Here is a 16,544-nt window from a genome sequence, read left to right on the forward strand (position 1 = left end):
TTTGCATGGGTAAGGACCTTCAAAATCATCTTGTTCCAACGCCCTTCCACGGGCAGGGACACCTTCCACCAGCCCAGGTTGCTCCAAGCCCCGTCCAACCTGACCTTGGGCACTTCCAGGGATCCAGGGGCAGCCACAGCTTCTCTGGGCAAGCTGTGCCAGGGCCTGCCCACCCTCCCAGGGAGGAATTTCTTCCATATATCCAACCTAAATCTTTCCTCTTTTAGTTTAAAATAATTCTGACCTGGCCTTGAATATCTGCAGGGCTTGGGACACCGTTTCCTTTTGCCCCCCCCAAACAATAACTGAGACTTCAGCCCAGCAAGAGAAATATAAATTAATGAATCAAACTCCCTCTTGGATGAAAGACAACACTTTATCCCAGATATCCAGCTCTGCATCCACAAAGGAGGGAAGGGAGATGCTCCTCTGCAAGGTCTACAGAGGATCAAGAAAGTTCAGGGTAAAAGGTGGAAAGAGATACCGAGGGAACAAGAATTGGTGAGAAAACTCCAAGAACTGAATTTATTTTAGGGTAAAAAGAGGTGGTTACATCTTAACTGTATCGGTAAGGAAAAGGGTCATTACCCTCCCATTTCATCTGAATTTCCCAGAGCCAAATCAAAGCCCTTTATTTGTCCCAATCCCATCCCTCCAAAAGTGGCTCATGTCACATGCACACACACCACACACACTCCTGGCTGCTCCACCAGAAATTTATTTTTCTTGGACAGATTTCCCCCAGCCCTTTCAACGAGGTTCAGCCAAGACACACTCTCTACTCCAGGACTTTTCACAAGGACTAGATAATGTTTGCTTCGTGCCAAGACACCAGGCAGGAGACAGAATAAAAGGATCTGCAGAGAAAATCAGGCCACTTTCCACCTTCTGAGCAAACTCCCCTGCAGTTCAAGCACCACATTTTGGAAGGATCTCACGCTCAGGCTAATTTTATTTTCATTTTATTTTTTTAACAAATATCCAGCCACGTAATAAAGAGCTGGAGAGGGGAAAAAAAAAAAAAAGAGAGGAATATCGGCCTGTTTCTTTAATTGGGACCCCTTGCAATCAACAGCATGCTCTTTAATACTGGGGTTTGATTTGGATTCTTCTGGAAGGTGGGATATTTTTAGATGATGTTTTGATTGGCAGCATTGAGACACCTCATTCCATCGTTATCCCAACTCTCCTCAGCCCCTCAAAATATCATGGCATCAACCTCAGGAGGAGTATTTTTTTAATCTAAGATGTGTTCAGGAGGGTTTCCCTGTTGTTTTAGAGGAGGGAAGGGAGCATTACTCACCCTGCAGTCACCACTTTCCAGGAGTTGGTCTTTTCTAGACAAGCGATCACCGGATTTTTATTTATTTTTTATTTTATAACTTAATTTTTTTTTTTATTTACAAGCAGCAGCAAAGCATGTCACATTGAGGCGTCTAAAACCCACCAGCCCAAGGTCTGAGGCAGGAAAACACAACAAATGGGATTGTTCCTCATATCCCAGCGAGTCAAACCAGGCAGAGCTGGAGATTTTGCTGCTTTGGGACCTTCCCCCGCCTCGTGCCAACTTTATTTGCACGTGGCAGAAGAGAGGGTGGAACACATGGGAGGTTTTCAAACTCGTTAAAGAAAAAAAAAAAAACCACAAAAAAACCCAAAAAACTTTGAAGCCAAGAGTTTCACAACAAAAGCAAAACACAAAAGTAATTGTACCAGCAACAAAGAGCCCAGCCCTTCCCAGCCTCTCAGAGGAGGGGCCAAGGGGGCTCAGCAGCCAAATTATTACACATTTGCACCTCCCCAGACCTCGAGGATTCCCAGCTTTGGAAGAGATGACAAGTTTGTTGTTTTTTTTTTTTTTATTAGAGGAGCTGGAACAAGAATTAGAATTAGAAGGCAGCTTTTGTAGCTCAGCACTGTCAGCTTGCTGGAAGGGAGTTCACGGGTACTAAAGAGGGTGGGATGTTTTAATCTGAATAAAAAAAACAACAACAAAAAAAATTGGTACAAAGGGGAAACGTCCCCCTGAAATTATTGTCCAATTTCCTGCATTAAATGCCAGGATTTTATAAGTGACATTCCACAGCCTGCCCCACGGCATTCTGAGCCAACAGCACAACCAGACAATCCCAAATTCTCAGAAAACCTCCTCCATCTCACCAAGCATCAGCTAAATAAATAAAACCAAGATGCTTTCGGACAAGTTACTCTCAGAAATGAAGCGAAAGCCAGCGGAGCTCCATTACTTCAATTAATACTCCTGTTTGTAGCAGGTCAGCAGTTCCCAAGGGCAACGAGGACAGGAGCAAACACATCCCACTATTCCTCATCTGAGAAAATCCACGAGCATCCAACTCATTTTTAAAACTCCAGTTGATCTCTGTAGGACCAGAGAGCTAAAAAAAAAAAAAGAAATAAAAGGGGAAAAAAAATGGAGAAAAGGATTTTGTTTTAAAGAATCACAGAAAGGGACCTTGAAGATCATCAGGCTTGGGTTGGAAGGGGCCTTAATGATCATCCAGTTCTGATCCCTGCCATGGGCAGGGACACCTTCCACCAGCCCAGGTTGATCCAAACCCTGTCCAAAATGGTCTTGGACACTTCCAGGGATGAAGAATCCACAACCTCTCAAGGTAAGAAAGTTTTCTCCCTAACAGGCCTGATAAATTTGGGGTTTTTTTTTACAGCAAGCCCAGAACAGGAAGCTCACTCTGTGTACTAGTTTGACTAGCTGAAAAATTCAAACACCTACATCAGAGAGGAAGAAAAAACAAAACAAACAACAAATCAAAAAATTCTACTAGAAAGCTCCAAAAGGAGGAGGGGAAAAAAGTTTCAATTCTGTAAGGCAAAGACTGAAAGCAGCCAAGCGCTGGGCATGCAGATGGTTGTTAACAAGCAGACAAGAAGTAGATGAAAGGGATTTTCAGGAATGCCACAACATCAGAGGGAAACAATAAAGGGAGGGTTCCTCCAGCAGATTCCCCCAGTAACAGACCCTCATTAGCAGGGACCACCTCGTTAGTGCCACGAGGGGCTGCAGAGGTTCCCTCCCCGCTGGAGCCCTGCGCTCACTGCTCGCTCCAGGAGTCAAAACCAGAAAGCTGCTGGGAATTCAGGACCAGAGTCTTCACGGATGTGACAGCAGGGAAGAAAACACCCACAGAATCCTCAGGATCTACTCATCCTCTCCTCTCCAGGAGCTGCATCGCTGGGCACCGCCAGGTTTTCCCATCACATCCTTTTAAGTTGTGGGAAGGATGGAAAGAGGGAGGAAGGAAGGAAAGTGGGTGCAAGACAATTAGAGCTGCTGTGCCCCCTCCTCCCCAGCCATCAACACGAGCAGTGGGCACAGCTTGGTCCAGAAGGAATTCCCAAGGGATATAAAGCAGAGGAGATGGCAAACAGTCAACTGCTGCCCCTGGGGGAGGGGGAGAGAGCAAAGGGGACAGAAATGCTGGGTGTAAGCAGGAGAAAGTTCATATGCACGTTGAAAATTCAAGGTGAGAGGTGTTGCCCAGCGATATAAATGATGTGAGGTTGTGTCAGGGCAGGCTCAGGTTGGATCTCAGGGAAAGGTTCTTCCCCCAGAGGCTGGTTGGCACTGAACAGGCTCCCCAGGGCAGTGGGCACAGCCCCAAGGCTGCCAGAGCTCCAGGAGGGTTTGGATGATCCTCTGGGGCACAGGGGGGGACTCTTGGGGATGGTTCTTTGCAGGGCCAGGAGTTGGGACTCGAAGATCCTTGTGGGTTCCTTCCACCTGAGGAGATCCTATGATAGTGCTCACTTGTTTTTCACAAAGCCACAGAAAGGCTGAATCGAGTCATTTTCCCTTTAATTTATCAGAGAGGAGCGCCTTGTCCTGGTACATAAATTCACTTGCTCAAAGCACAAGAAAACATCTGTGCAATAATCAACTCAATTTGCAGAGCAGTTAATCTGATCAGGGCTTACCTGTACCCAGCCTGGAAAGGCGTTTGGTTTCAGGAGTTTTAACATAACCAAAGCACGGCTGGTTCTGAGAGCAAAAGAGGGGGGATTTAAAGAAAAAAAAAAAAGGCAGAGCTGTGCCATGACAACTAGGATGGGTTATGAAAGCTCTCTATCCTCAGAGGATACTATTTTGAAAATAAATACTACCTCCATTAAAAAGGCCTGGCCGTGAATACACGAGGAGAGGTGATGCAGGGGGGGGGAGGAGGGGCCCGTCTGACCAGGCAGAGATTCACACAAAAGAGTGAAGGAGCACAGAACTGCTGTAACTGGAGACAGATGTAATTTCACCCGGTTAGTAAGAATTCAAAGAGCAGAGCTCGTGTTCAGAGAGGGAAAAAAAAAAAAAAAAAAAAAGGGCAGGAGAAAAAGAAAAACCGGCAAGTTACACACTTCATAAACCGAGCTAAGATCTAACACATGACAGAGTGTCAATTAAAGGCTTCAGGTAAGGCTTTTCTGCAAGTATCACTCATTAAAAATAGGTTTAAATAACTAAGAGTTAAGCTGGTTTTGGGCTTCCTGCCCATTTCCAGAGGCAGGGAGAGGGGGATGGTAGGGGGGGAGTGAGCGAGGGCTGAATATGGAAAGCTGTCTTTAGGCACAATATGAATCATCACACTGAGGAATCTTCTTTAAGTGGCTGGCTACTACTCAAACAGATTTATTTTATTTAAAATGGGAAGGTTTTGACCAATATATGCACAACAAACCTTGGAGGAGTCATTAGATGACACTCAGCTGTGTCGATTACAATGAGAAGTGCTCGAAAATTAATCTGTATCAATTTAATCCGCCCTGACACAGGAGAAGTGGTTAATGCCTTGAGAGATTTCCTAATGTGGTTGGTTTCTTCACATTATTTTCTGCTGTCTCAGTATAAACAGCACCTTGCCTTTGACTTTGAGAAATCCCTGCTAATGGCAGGAGAGCTCCCTCCAACATGGAAGGAGCAGGGAGAGAATCATTTTCTTGTTTTTAGTCTGAGACACTAAAAAAGCCACCACCACAAAATGTTGCATACATGGAGCAAGAGCCCTGCAAGTGTTCTGCATTCAAAATGCAGATCCACAGAAGGCTGATTGTCTCTTTTTTTTTTTTTTTTTTTTTTTTTTGAAATAGCCAGCACTGGAATAGCAGAAGTCACATGGAGAAGGGCTCCAATTCACACGAAAATGGGCAGATTTAGCTGCTGCAGTTTTAACTCATGTCGACTGTCCCAGCACAGGAATAGCAGTGGCTGCTGAACAGAAATAATCTCCCCCTGGCCACTGGGATGTGGGATCCCAGCAGAGAGGGAAAAATAGCCACCAGGAACACGGAGAGCCACCACCTCTCCACATCAAACCACACGGATCACGAGCTGGGACCACGGGAGATGACTGTGTCGGAGCAGAGCCAAGATCAGGGAGCACCCAAAGCACCTTCAAAGCCACCTGTCCTGTCCCTTGTCTCAGCCTTCCCCTCTGGATCAGGCACACTCCTGCTCTGTGTGCGGACACAGGGGGATGGGCTCCGTTTTCCAGCTTCTCCCCAGGGTTCAGGGAAGTCCCCGAGGCACACAGAGGCCACCCCTGAGCACAGGAACCTCCTGCTCAATCCACTCACTGTGGGGGTGGCAGCACGCTGGGCTTTGGCCACCTGGAATGCAGAATCCCCCCCAAAAAAATCCCTGAGTTTATGATTTGATAACTCCTCCTGCAACCCAGTGAGAAACCAACTTCCAGAGGCACACACGTCCCTGGAAGGGGAGCTGCTCATCACTCAGTGCCAGCACAGAGTGCAGGGAGAAGGAGGAGCAGGAAAACAACATCCCAAGGCCCAGGGATGAGCCAGGACTGGGAGCCACTGCTGCAGGAAAAAAAAAAAGAGGTCCTCTCCAGAGGGAAATGGGCAGAAGAAATGTGTTAACCACCAGTCAGGGTCTGAGAAGCAGCCAGAGGACAAGGGCAGGGCAGAACGGGCTGTCGCTACTCCCAAGCTTGGGAATTATGGCAGGGAAAAAAATCAGAGCCAGCACAGAACGGTCTGAACCCTTCAGCCATCCATGGGCTCCATCCAGAGGGCACAGGACCCTCCTCACCTTCCAGCCATCCAGAGGGCACTGCCCATGGCAGGGCCCAGCTCGTATTTAATGCATGCCCACATATTTCATATTTGCATGCAAACATCCCTCTCTAAACCCCTTTTCTCCAAGAAACCTTTCTGGGGTTTTTTTTGTGATTTAGGTCTACTGCATCTACACGAACCCCCTTTGGTTCTCTCTCAAGAGCAGATTGAATTTGCTAATGCAAGGCAACATCAGCAGGCCTGAAACAGCCCGAGCTCAGCGCTGGGCATTAAAGTGGGAGCCACCAGGGAATTCAGGAATTGCAGATTGCCTGTAGAGCCTGTGAGCTGCCTCAAAGGCCCCTAAATGAAGACATCCAATTTTATCTCAGCTCAGAGCCCCCCCTGAACGCCAAGAGGGCAGCAGCTCCAAAGCTTTAACTGATTATTAAGAAGGAGATGAGCTCCAACTGCCCACGGGCTGGGACGAGAAGCACTTCAGAGATGGAGTATTTGTTACCTGGACCTGGAGAATATTCCCAAAGCTTCACCTGTGGCAGCAGAGAGGAAATTTTGTGGCAAATAATTCCCAGGATGACTGGAGCTCTTTCTCTCCTGGCCAAGAGCAGTTCAATCCACAGACGGCTGCTCGCTCTGGGCACTGCATCAAATCCCTTCCCTCTGCCTCACATCAGGTTCACTCCCCTCCCCCTCCCCATTCACACTGCCTTCCATTAATATTTTAAAGTCCTCCCTTAGACAAATAAAATTCCTGCAACATTTCTTACAACATCCTTATGTGTTACTATGGAAACCTGTTAAAATGTCACAAAAGCCTCGAGCTCTGCCTGCGGAAGAAGGACCCTGATCCTCCTCAGTTCTCTGTTTGGGTAATTTGATGATCAAATGTATATAAATAAGAGGTCACTATTACAGTGGTAGGTGGGGTTTATTTTCTGCATGGTTTTAAATTTACTGGATATTTCGTTAAGCCAGCAGCCAAATGAAGTTGTTTTTCCACAAGCCCATCCCGTCAGGAGGCACTTTTTAAGCAGTGAAATGATGTTTAGAACTTGCTGGAACTCAGTGCTGGTTGAGGAGACACCTGAAACTGCGGTGAATCCGTGTCAAAGATTTTCTCTCACTCCTCTGACTGTTCTACTGCAAAAGTGGGAGAAAACTCAAAAGCAGAGTGGGCAGCAGAGCAGGGGGGGATTCTGCCCCAGAGCTGCTCCAGCTCTGGATTCCCAGCACAGCAAGGACGTGGAAATGCTGGAGAGAGTCCAGAGGAGGAACCAGGATGGGCAGAGGGATGGGGCAGCTCTGCTGGGAGGAAAGGCTTGGACAGATGTGATTGTTAAACGTGGGGAAGAGAAGCCTTGGGGCGACCTGATTGTGGCCTTGCAGGACCTGAAAGAGCTACAAGAAAGATGGAGAGAGAATATTTACATGGGATGGAGTGATGGGACAAGGGGGAATGGCTTCCTACTGACAGAAAGTAGGTTTAGATTAGAGATTAGGAAAAAAAACTTCCCTGTGAAGGTGATGAGGCCCTGGCACAGGTTGTCCAGGGAAGCTGTGGCTGCCCCTGGATCTCTGGAAGTGTCCAAGGCCAGGCTGGATTAGGGTTGGAGCAACCTGTGCTGGTGGAAGGTGTCCCTGCCCGCGGCAGGGGGTGGTACTGGATGGGTTTTAAGGTCCCTTCTCACCCAAACCATTCTGTGACTCCCTGAATGTATTTTACAGTCAGGATGCACGGATTTAAGAGCCGAGGGAGCTCTGACTCTTTAAAATGGGCTGGGCCTCTTGGAGAACCTCTTGGTGTGGAGGGAGCACCCTGTGCTCATTCATAAGGCAGCACAAATTCATGTGCCTCAGAAGCAGGAGCCGTCACGGGATGTGCCAGCCCAGCTCTGCCACCACTATCACAGGGAACATCTCGTTTTGCAGCTGAGACATCGTGGTTGCTCAGGGAGCCATCAGGGAGAAAAAAAACCAGCCATCTGCCAAGGGGTTTACCCTCGGTAACCTGGCGGCTCACAACTAGCACAGGAGCTTTAAATACATCACCAGGTGACCTCCCCGCCACAGACAACGGCTGGGACAGGCAGGGCTGGGCACAGAGCTGAAGGCTGGGCTTTGGGAAGGGGCAGGAATTAGGGAAAGCACCCTCAGCACCACCGATTTGCAGCAGAATTTCTCAGACAGCCCGTCATCATAACTGGAGAGCACAAGACTCTGACTGTCCCTCCACTTTTAAATACTCTCCCTCAAGGAAGCATCATCCCCCTGACTGCTGATGCAATGCCATGAAAGAGCAGGTTTACAGGAAAGTCCCAGGCACCACCAGCAAATCCTTAACTCGGAGTGCCCTGTGCCAGGTACCCTGCCCGTAAATAGCTCCCCGGGTGCCGAGGTCAGAGCCGGAGCAGGCATTCCAGAAAGTAACCCTAGCACAGGGAAGGTCAGAGGGGGGTGAAAAGAAACAGGGAAGGGAGGGAAAGAAAATGAAAAGGAAGAAAAAGAGCTGGATGTTGCTTCAGCAAACCATTTCAGTGCTTCAAGTGAAAGCAAGTCTTTCCAAGTCAGAGCCACAACAAGCAGAGACAACTCGGAGCGAGGTGGGGAGCTGAACCACCCACAGCTGGCCCCAGAGATGTGAAGGGCAACTGCAACAAACCCAGTGGCAATTCACGTTCCTCTTTCCATTTCCCAGCTGAATTCCCACTCAACACACAGGCCTTAAGTCTTTTCTTTGGTTCTGAACTCCAGCAAGTCAAACCAAGTCAATTCTTCAAGTTCTCTCCCACCTAGAGCGTTTTATCCGAGGACGGCCCAGCAAAGCCACCCATCTCTCCAAGCCTTTGAAACAAGACACTTGCAAAACGCCCCATATATCCAGGGTGTGCCCAAAACACTCTCCGTGGAAAAATCTCTTGGGGCAGTGCCAGTTTAGCAAGGAAAACATTTTCCCCCAGCTGGGAGTCTGGTGCTGCCGAGCCAGTGCAACCAGAACGGATCTGCTGGAGGAGAGAACAAAGGAAGGGTGGGGGGGGGAAGGAAAGCCCATCTCACTGCAGAATGAAACCCCAAATCTTCCAGGAAGACACCTGGGAGTACCTTTGCAAGCTCTTCTTTAAGGAATTCCACGTTTGCCATTGCTTCTTCAGTTTTAAAGCTCAGCCGGGCAGAAATTCTAACCTCGGCCACGCAGTAATTTTGGGGCTTGTGGCAGTATTAGCCACCAATAAAAACGCAGCTCTGAGCTGTGGCTGCCTCACAGACGCTGGTGTAACGCAATCTAAGTCTCTCCCCATCCCCCACAGTGGTAAATTAGACTTCAACACTGGAGATCAGCTCCAAACAGGGCCCCTTTCCCTCGCTCAAACACCAACTTCCATTTCACAGGACGTTGGCTTTTTAATGCCAGTTCACATTCACAAACTTCACCCAAAAAAACTGTTCTCTGCTGCTTCAGATGCTCTGACAGGCTTTTCTCCAATGAAAAGCAAAGTAAATATTTATATAACCCTATCCAAAGTGTCACCCACAAGTCCTAAAAATAATCTGAACTGCAGCCTTGCTCTTCCTTGCTGCCCCACTGGGTAAGGGCTACAGAGACAAAGAGCAGTTTACTGGCAGTGCCAGACACCAAATCATTCCCAGTCCTCCACATTATCTTCCATCCCCCAGCCCGAGGAAAAGGGGAAGAAGGCCAAACTCCAGACAGAACCACCCAAATCCCTGCCAGAGCACAAAGGGCATCTGCCAGAGACGCTTTGTCTGCACCAACACCCCCCCCCCACACGCCAAATTCAAATGTTTTCTTGAACCACAGCACCCAAACCCAACATGTCACTCCTTGCACAGGGTTCACAGAATCACCCCAGACTGCTGAAGGCACTTCAAAGACCCCCCTGCGTCCACAAAAGGTGTGCTGTGACCAGCAGCTCTTGGAGAAATAACCAGCCCTGTTCTCATTCGCCCTCCTTTCTTACGAGCAGGAGGGACTTGGAGTGTCCTACTTTACTCCCCACACCTGATTAAGCATTTTTGAACAATGAACCGCTCTATTGTTCTGCTTTCAAATGCAAAGCAAGAGCACTTCAGGATTCGCTCCCTCTCTCTCTTCCCAACTGAAAGAGGCTTAAGGGACATCTCTCCCGACCCACGCGTGGATTTACAGCAATTCAGGTACAGCACATGCCAGTTTTCATAAATAAGCTGAAAAACAAGAGTTAAGCACCGTGCTGGCGTCAGCACCTGCAAGCAAAGATAGAAGTAAACAAGAAAAACACCCCCCCCCCCCAAAAAAATCAAGCAGGTAACTGAAAAAGTTCATAAAGAGAAAGAGAGAAACTTTTAGGATTGCTCTGCATAAAGCATTCAGTGAAATGGGGTTTTGACCAGCAGGAAAAGCTTCCTTAGTCCTCACGGCGTGGGATTTGCCACCTGAATGCCAGTGTGGGATTTGCCACCTGAATGCCAGTCCCACAAAGTCACAGATTTGAGAAATGCTATCTAAGTGCCCTTGAGGTACAGGCTTTATCATCCTTCTCTCGCTTGAAAAACATAATCGAGGGAGGAAAACAAACAAACAAACAAACAAACAAATCAAAATTTCTAAACCCCATTTCTCAGTCAGGTGATGCACCAACCACAACCACCCCTCAAACAACCCCCAGTGCCAAGTGCCACGTGCATCCCTCTCCAACACAGGCCTCGGAAATCAGTGCCGGGAAAAGCACTTCAACGTGAGAAAAATCTTAATTACTCCTCCAAGCCCAGCAACTCCGAAATCCCGGCAGCGCAACGTGACGCAGCACGGGGAGGAGACAACGCACGGGCTGTGAAATGATTCACTGCAACACCAAAGTGCGGGAGGTGCTCGGATTTCCCCACCAGTAAATGGGAATAATTAAAGCGCACGGGAATAATTAAAGGCATCGTGGCCATCGGCATCGGAACAACCACAGCTGAACGCTGCAGGTGCTGCCTGACCCCTTGGAAAAGGTCCCGTGGGAAGCCAGTTGGTGTGAGAAGTTGGTCAGTAGGAACTTCAGCTCCCTCTCAGCAGCCTGGTGCAAACTGCCAACCAAACAGTGACTCTCCAGATAAGGAACCTGAGCTAAAAGATAAGTCTCGGTCAAATATTTGGTTTCGCTGCCTTTTCAGAAAGTTTTTCCGTGGCACAGACTGAAGTTGAGGATTAGAGACCAAACCACCTGCCTCTCACCAGCCCATGCCTATGCTGCTGTTTGACACAGGTAACTAATCAGCCAAAAATAACTGACAAATTCTGATGAAACAACATAAGAAAACCAGAGAACCAACCAGCCTGAGAAAAGCAACTACAATAAAGGTGCACCAGCCACATGAAATATTTCCTACTTGTGTGTATTAGCATAGGGCCGCAGAAACACCAGGACTCTCTCTGATGACTTGCTAAACCATCACTCGGCCACACCAGCCAGATTCCAGCACTGGGAGGAATTCCATGCCCTGCTCCAAAGCCACCTTTCACAAACAACACTTCCTGATCCCACCACACCAACAGCAGCACAGAAACAAGGAATGGTTTGGGTTGGAAGGGACATCAAAGCTCATCCAGTGCCACCCCCTGCCACGGGCAGGGACACCTTCCACCAGCCCAGGTTGCTCCCAGCCCCGTCCAACCTGGCCTTGGACACTTCCAGGGATCCAGGGGCAGCCACAGCTTCTCTGGGCAACCTGTGCCAGGGCCTGCCCACTCCAAAGGGCCCTTCCAAAATCACACAGGTTTTACAGTCTCAGACAGCTCCTGCCTCCAGCCACACCCAGCCAAAGGAGTTGGGATTCTCCACATCTCCAACCTGCCTCCCTCACCTCGGAGCAGAGGCAAAGCTGCCTCCTCCTGATCCTCGCTCTGCACCACTCACCTCTGGAGTGGCACGCGAGGATCTCAGCTGTGAGGCAGAGCTGTGTGTGACCAACCAGAGAGCGGGTGAAGCGACACGTGGTGCTCGTGGATGGACACAAAGCCAAGGACAGCACGGCCCAACCCTGCCTGCACACACCTGCCCTCCCCACGGGCACCTCGTTAAACCCAGCCCACGGCAGGCAGGGCTTCCCAAAGGTGGAACAAACACCTCCCTGCTTTGTTTATGCATTCCACCATGGCCTGGTTATGCACCTGAGGGACAGCACCTTCCTGGGCAGCAGCTCTGGGAGTGCCTGAAAAGGATACAGGTTCTGATACAGCCCTAACGCTGCTGGGAAGATGGAATTCCTCAGGGAGATGCCGCTCCATAGCCCGAGATCCGGCAGGTCAGAACAGCACAAACGCTTCAAAGTCTGTCCTTGACCAGATACGGATTCTGGAATGCCACCACGCCAGAAAAACTCAAAGGTCAGCTCTTATCTAAGCATGATGTAAGCAGTCTTTGTTTCTTTTGCCTGCTCCTACTTGAATCCCAGAGGCAGTTGGTGACATGGCCCCTCAGTGGGCCAGGAAAACTGTTTGGAGCACAACTCTCACTGAAGGTCTAGAAGGAAGCAGCTGTTTTTTTGGGGGAAGGCAGAGGCACCCAGAGGCAATACAGAGCCAAGGGGTGGTGCCTGTGGAATGAGACAGAAGTTTACAGAATCTCAGAACAGTCAGGGTTGGAAGGGACCTCTGGAGGTTCATCCAGTCTAACCCAGGTTACACAGGAACGCACCCAGGTGCTTTGGAATATCTCCATTTCACACTCAAGATGTTCCATCTCGCTACCAAAATTAAAATAATCAGAGTTCAAGTCTTCCTTCTTACTAGGTAAATTCTACAAGCTGCAAAACCCAGCCCTCCTTGAGCAGCCTCTGCACTCGCACCAGTGTAACAACAAAGGTTCTGTACAATCAGCTGGCCCAGGGCGGCTTCCCAGTGGAAAAAACTCGGCTCTTCCCCTTCCTGCCTCTCAGCACTGGTGGAAAAGAAGGAGATTTAGATGCAGTCAGAGCTCTTAAGGTTGACCCGAGTTTGTGACAAGCACCAACACGCGCTGAGCCCCAGCCGTGCCAGCGCTCCAATGTCACAGCACTCATCCAACAGGACAGTCAATGCTCGGGACTGCTAATTACTGAATACCCACAGGCACCGACTTTAAACGAGCTTTGGTGGGCCTGGCCTAGATGCCAGTGTGTGCTTCTGAACCCAGAGACAATGGAGGGATCAGTGCTTTTAGGAGCTTTCAGATGTCTGGCTCTTTAAGGGTGCTGGGGATGGGGAAGGCAGGGCATGACTAACGAAAAGGGCGGAAGAGTCAGCAAAGAATTTCACGCCTGGTGTCTCCCAATACCACACTTCCTCCTGGGATTAAGAGGAGGGGCAAAGAAATTTCACTTTGCTAGGCAAACACTTGAAGCCGTGAAAGCCACAAAGAGGGGGAATTCAATGTTATTCGGAACGGATTTTTTAATCAGATGTCTCCTCCAATAGCTATTACAAGACTTATAAGCCAGATCCCAACAGTAGGTTTGTGGGGTGGTATAAATCAGGAATAAAGTTACTAAACTCTCGTTCCTAACAGCACAAGAACCCCCTTTATGTCCAGCCAGGAGGGATCACACGCTCAGCTACCAGCTTTGCGCTGGGAGAAACCCGAACTCGTGGCCACATCTAAGGCTTCACGTGCAGAAATTCACCCCGTGCCACCATCCCGAAACACGACGTGACATTCAGTGGGAATTTAATATCCCGCAGCTGTAACATCTGGCTATCAGCACTCATCCACATGAGCCTGTGCTTGGAGGGTGCTGAAGTTACCAAGTGCCCACACTGCTCATATCCACCCGGTTCAGTCACATCTGCGTCACAGACCAGCCACGGGCACGGGGATCTGAGTCCACCCAGTTATTTCTCCACAGAGATCTGCACAAGCCCAGAACGGAGCAGGGATGAGGTGACTTATTCCCAGCCCTGCTGGGAAAAGCCATCAGCATTCCAACCAGGACCCCCGTGCCTGCTGCAGGGAGCTTTTTGTCGACCGTAGCGATACCTCCCAGACCGAGGTCTCGGTTCAATGGGTCCATCAGGGTGGAAGAGATCATCTACTGATGCAAGCGAGATTTCACACACACCACACGCAGGATGATGGCCTTTTGAGAGGTTTGTGCAAAATAACTGGAAAATTCTGGGGTTCGGAAGAAAAATTTCCCTCCTTCCCTTGACCTGTCTCAAGACCTTTCGCCTCGACAAGGATCTTCCTCCTCCACACGCACAGACTGACACCTAATACTTATGCAAACAGCATCCAGTTAACAACATAATTATGAAGCTGTTGTCATCGTTTAATGCAACTCACGGACGAGACGAAAATTCCCAGCAATAACTTCCCACATTCAAGAGGAGAACACACTTCACACACTTCTGCTGGCACTTGGGCCAAATCCTTTCAGAGGTTTGTTTTTTTGTTTTTTTTTTGTTTTTTTTTCCATTTAACAAATAAAATAATTCCCCAGTCACAAATCTGCTGCCAGGTACTGAGATTCGGACTGGCCTCGCTTTACACAACAGATCTACTACAAACATTCCCACTGCAAAACAGCAAGCATTTCATTTCAGGGGACAGGTCCAACACATCCTGGACAGAAAGTGCTTACGGCATTCCAGGTTTGTATCTGCAGCTCACACCACTCCAGCCAGCCAGTATTTCCAGGACTTGCTGCTCCACAAACACCAAAGGCTATTTCCAATACGCACGAGGAATTTTATCTTCAGTGCTGCACTTGCTGCAAATCACATCGCACCAGCGACTCTTTGACGCAAGGCCATCCAAAATTTAGCGTTTCCTACAAAAACCACGCACCCGCTTTGCTCCCTGTTATCGGAAGCAAACAAGCACGAGCGCTACTTACAGTGGCACGTGGGGCTGGTCTGGGTCTGCTTTGGTCAGTTCCTCCTCCTCAACGTCCGACTCTCCTCCCGAGCTGCTCTCAGTGACATCCGAGTCGAAGGCCTGCTCGCTGGATCTCAAGTTGGCCATTCCACTGGCCGTGAACCTCTCCAGTTCCTCCGATATCGAATCGCTCTTCAGGAAGTTGCTCAGGCCCTCCGAGGTGACTGTCTCGCTCGCAGCTTTCCTCAGGGCCGCCTCTGCTTTCCTGGTCAGCATCAGCTGGCTCCGGTGCCTCAGCGGGTCCAAAGCCGGCAGCTTGCTCAGCGTTTTCTCCAAGAAGCCACCCAACTGCTGCTGGATGTGCCTCTCCACCTGCTTCGCCTGCACCACCTGCAAGCGTTTCTGCAGCCGGCGGGCTCTGCTCTCGATGTCCGCCTGCCGTCGGAGCAGCGCCCTCGTCCTCATCTCAGAGTCCAGGGCGCTGTGGTGTCCAGCCAGCAGGGGAGGTTTCTGCTCCTCCAACTTGCCGCCCCGCAGGTCGGAGCGGCCGGCGACGCCGGGCAACCGGGTCTCTCCGCTGCCGCCCTCCAGCACCCACTGCTGCTCCGGGGAATTGAGGGAAGATTTATTTGCGGTGCTGTTATTGCTAAAGGGAGTCGTGTGCTCTGCATCGAGGCTTCTGTGTGGAAGGGTGCAATTGGTCAACCCGCTCTTCAAGTCCCCCAGCTCGGAGCCTCCCGTGTTATAGTCAACAGTCTGGAGGGCGGCAGGAGGAGGAGCACACTTCCCACCGTTCAGGGAACTAGAGTTTTCATGGTCTGAATTGGTACTTTTGGCCAGTTTCTTGGCCAAGCCGTTCACAGGCGCTTGCGGGAGAGGTGGCTGGCTGTTAGCACTCATTGTTTTTAGGTTCTCCAAAGTGAATTCCAACACCGGTTGCCTCCCCAACAGATCGCTCGTTTTCAAGAAGGACTGAGATAAGAGAGAGTGAGATTTAAGGACTGTCTGCTTGTTGAAGACTCCTTGCAGCTTCAGAGGCTCTTTTGAAGAGACAGATGTTACATCCGAGCAGAGATAAGAGGCCACCAGCGGCTGCAGCTTGCCCAGCTCTTCCTTCGTCGGGTTGCTTCGGAAATCTAGAGCGGGATCCTCCGGAGCGATGGCTTTCCTTTTGGTGCCGTTGGCGGCCAGGAGGATGCTGTTGGCGTTGCCGTTGCTCTCGGCACTGCCAGGCGACAAGGTGGAGGACGGGGGAGCCAGCTTGAATCGGATGTGGTGAGCTTCGGCTGCTGCGTCAGTGAGAGCGGGCGCCATCGCAGCCATTCAGCACAGAGAGACGGGAAGTCCAGCCTCTCCCGGTGCCGAGGCCAGCTCCACTGCCTCCCACCGCCTCTGCCGAGGGCAGCCTGCACGAGGGAAGGGGGAAAAGACAAGAGTTAGGTGCTGCAATTGAGAGAAAATAAAGCAAACGAGACAGGCAACAGCAGCGAGGTTGATGGATGCGATGCCTGCCTGCCTTCATCTGGGAGCCCCAGGCGGGTGGAAAGAGAAGCAGCAACACACAAGCTGCTCCTCAGGATCTCCCAAAGTTAATCAGTCACAGGATATGTCGAGCTAGAAGGAACCCACAAAGAACCACCAAGTCCA

At 49.8% G+C, this 16,544-nt stretch overlaps 1 protein-coding gene across 1 annotated transcript in view; it reads right to left on the reverse strand.

Moving 5' to 3' along the window:
* The window catches only part of KANSL1 (KAT8 regulatory NSL complex subunit 1), an 82,330-nt gene that overhangs the window by 48,380 nt on the left and 17,406 nt on the right, over positions 1-16,544 (reverse strand). The window contains exon 2 of the mRNA XM_027907747.1: positions 14,917-16,303. Coding sequence (XP_027763548.1) covers positions 14,917-16,220 — 1,304 coding nt within the window. The 5' untranslated portion in view covers positions 16,221-16,303. The remainder of the gene's footprint in view (positions 1-14,916; positions 16,304-16,544) is intronic.

The sequence above is a fragment of the Empidonax traillii genome, unplaced genomic scaffold (assembly GCF_003031625.1).
Source record: "Empidonax traillii isolate 1590-97213 ecotype Southwest subspecies unplaced genomic scaffold, ASM303162v1 scaffold1535:size94756, whole genome shotgun sequence".
NCBI lineage: Eukaryota > Metazoa > Chordata > Aves > Passeriformes > Tyrannidae > Empidonax > Empidonax traillii.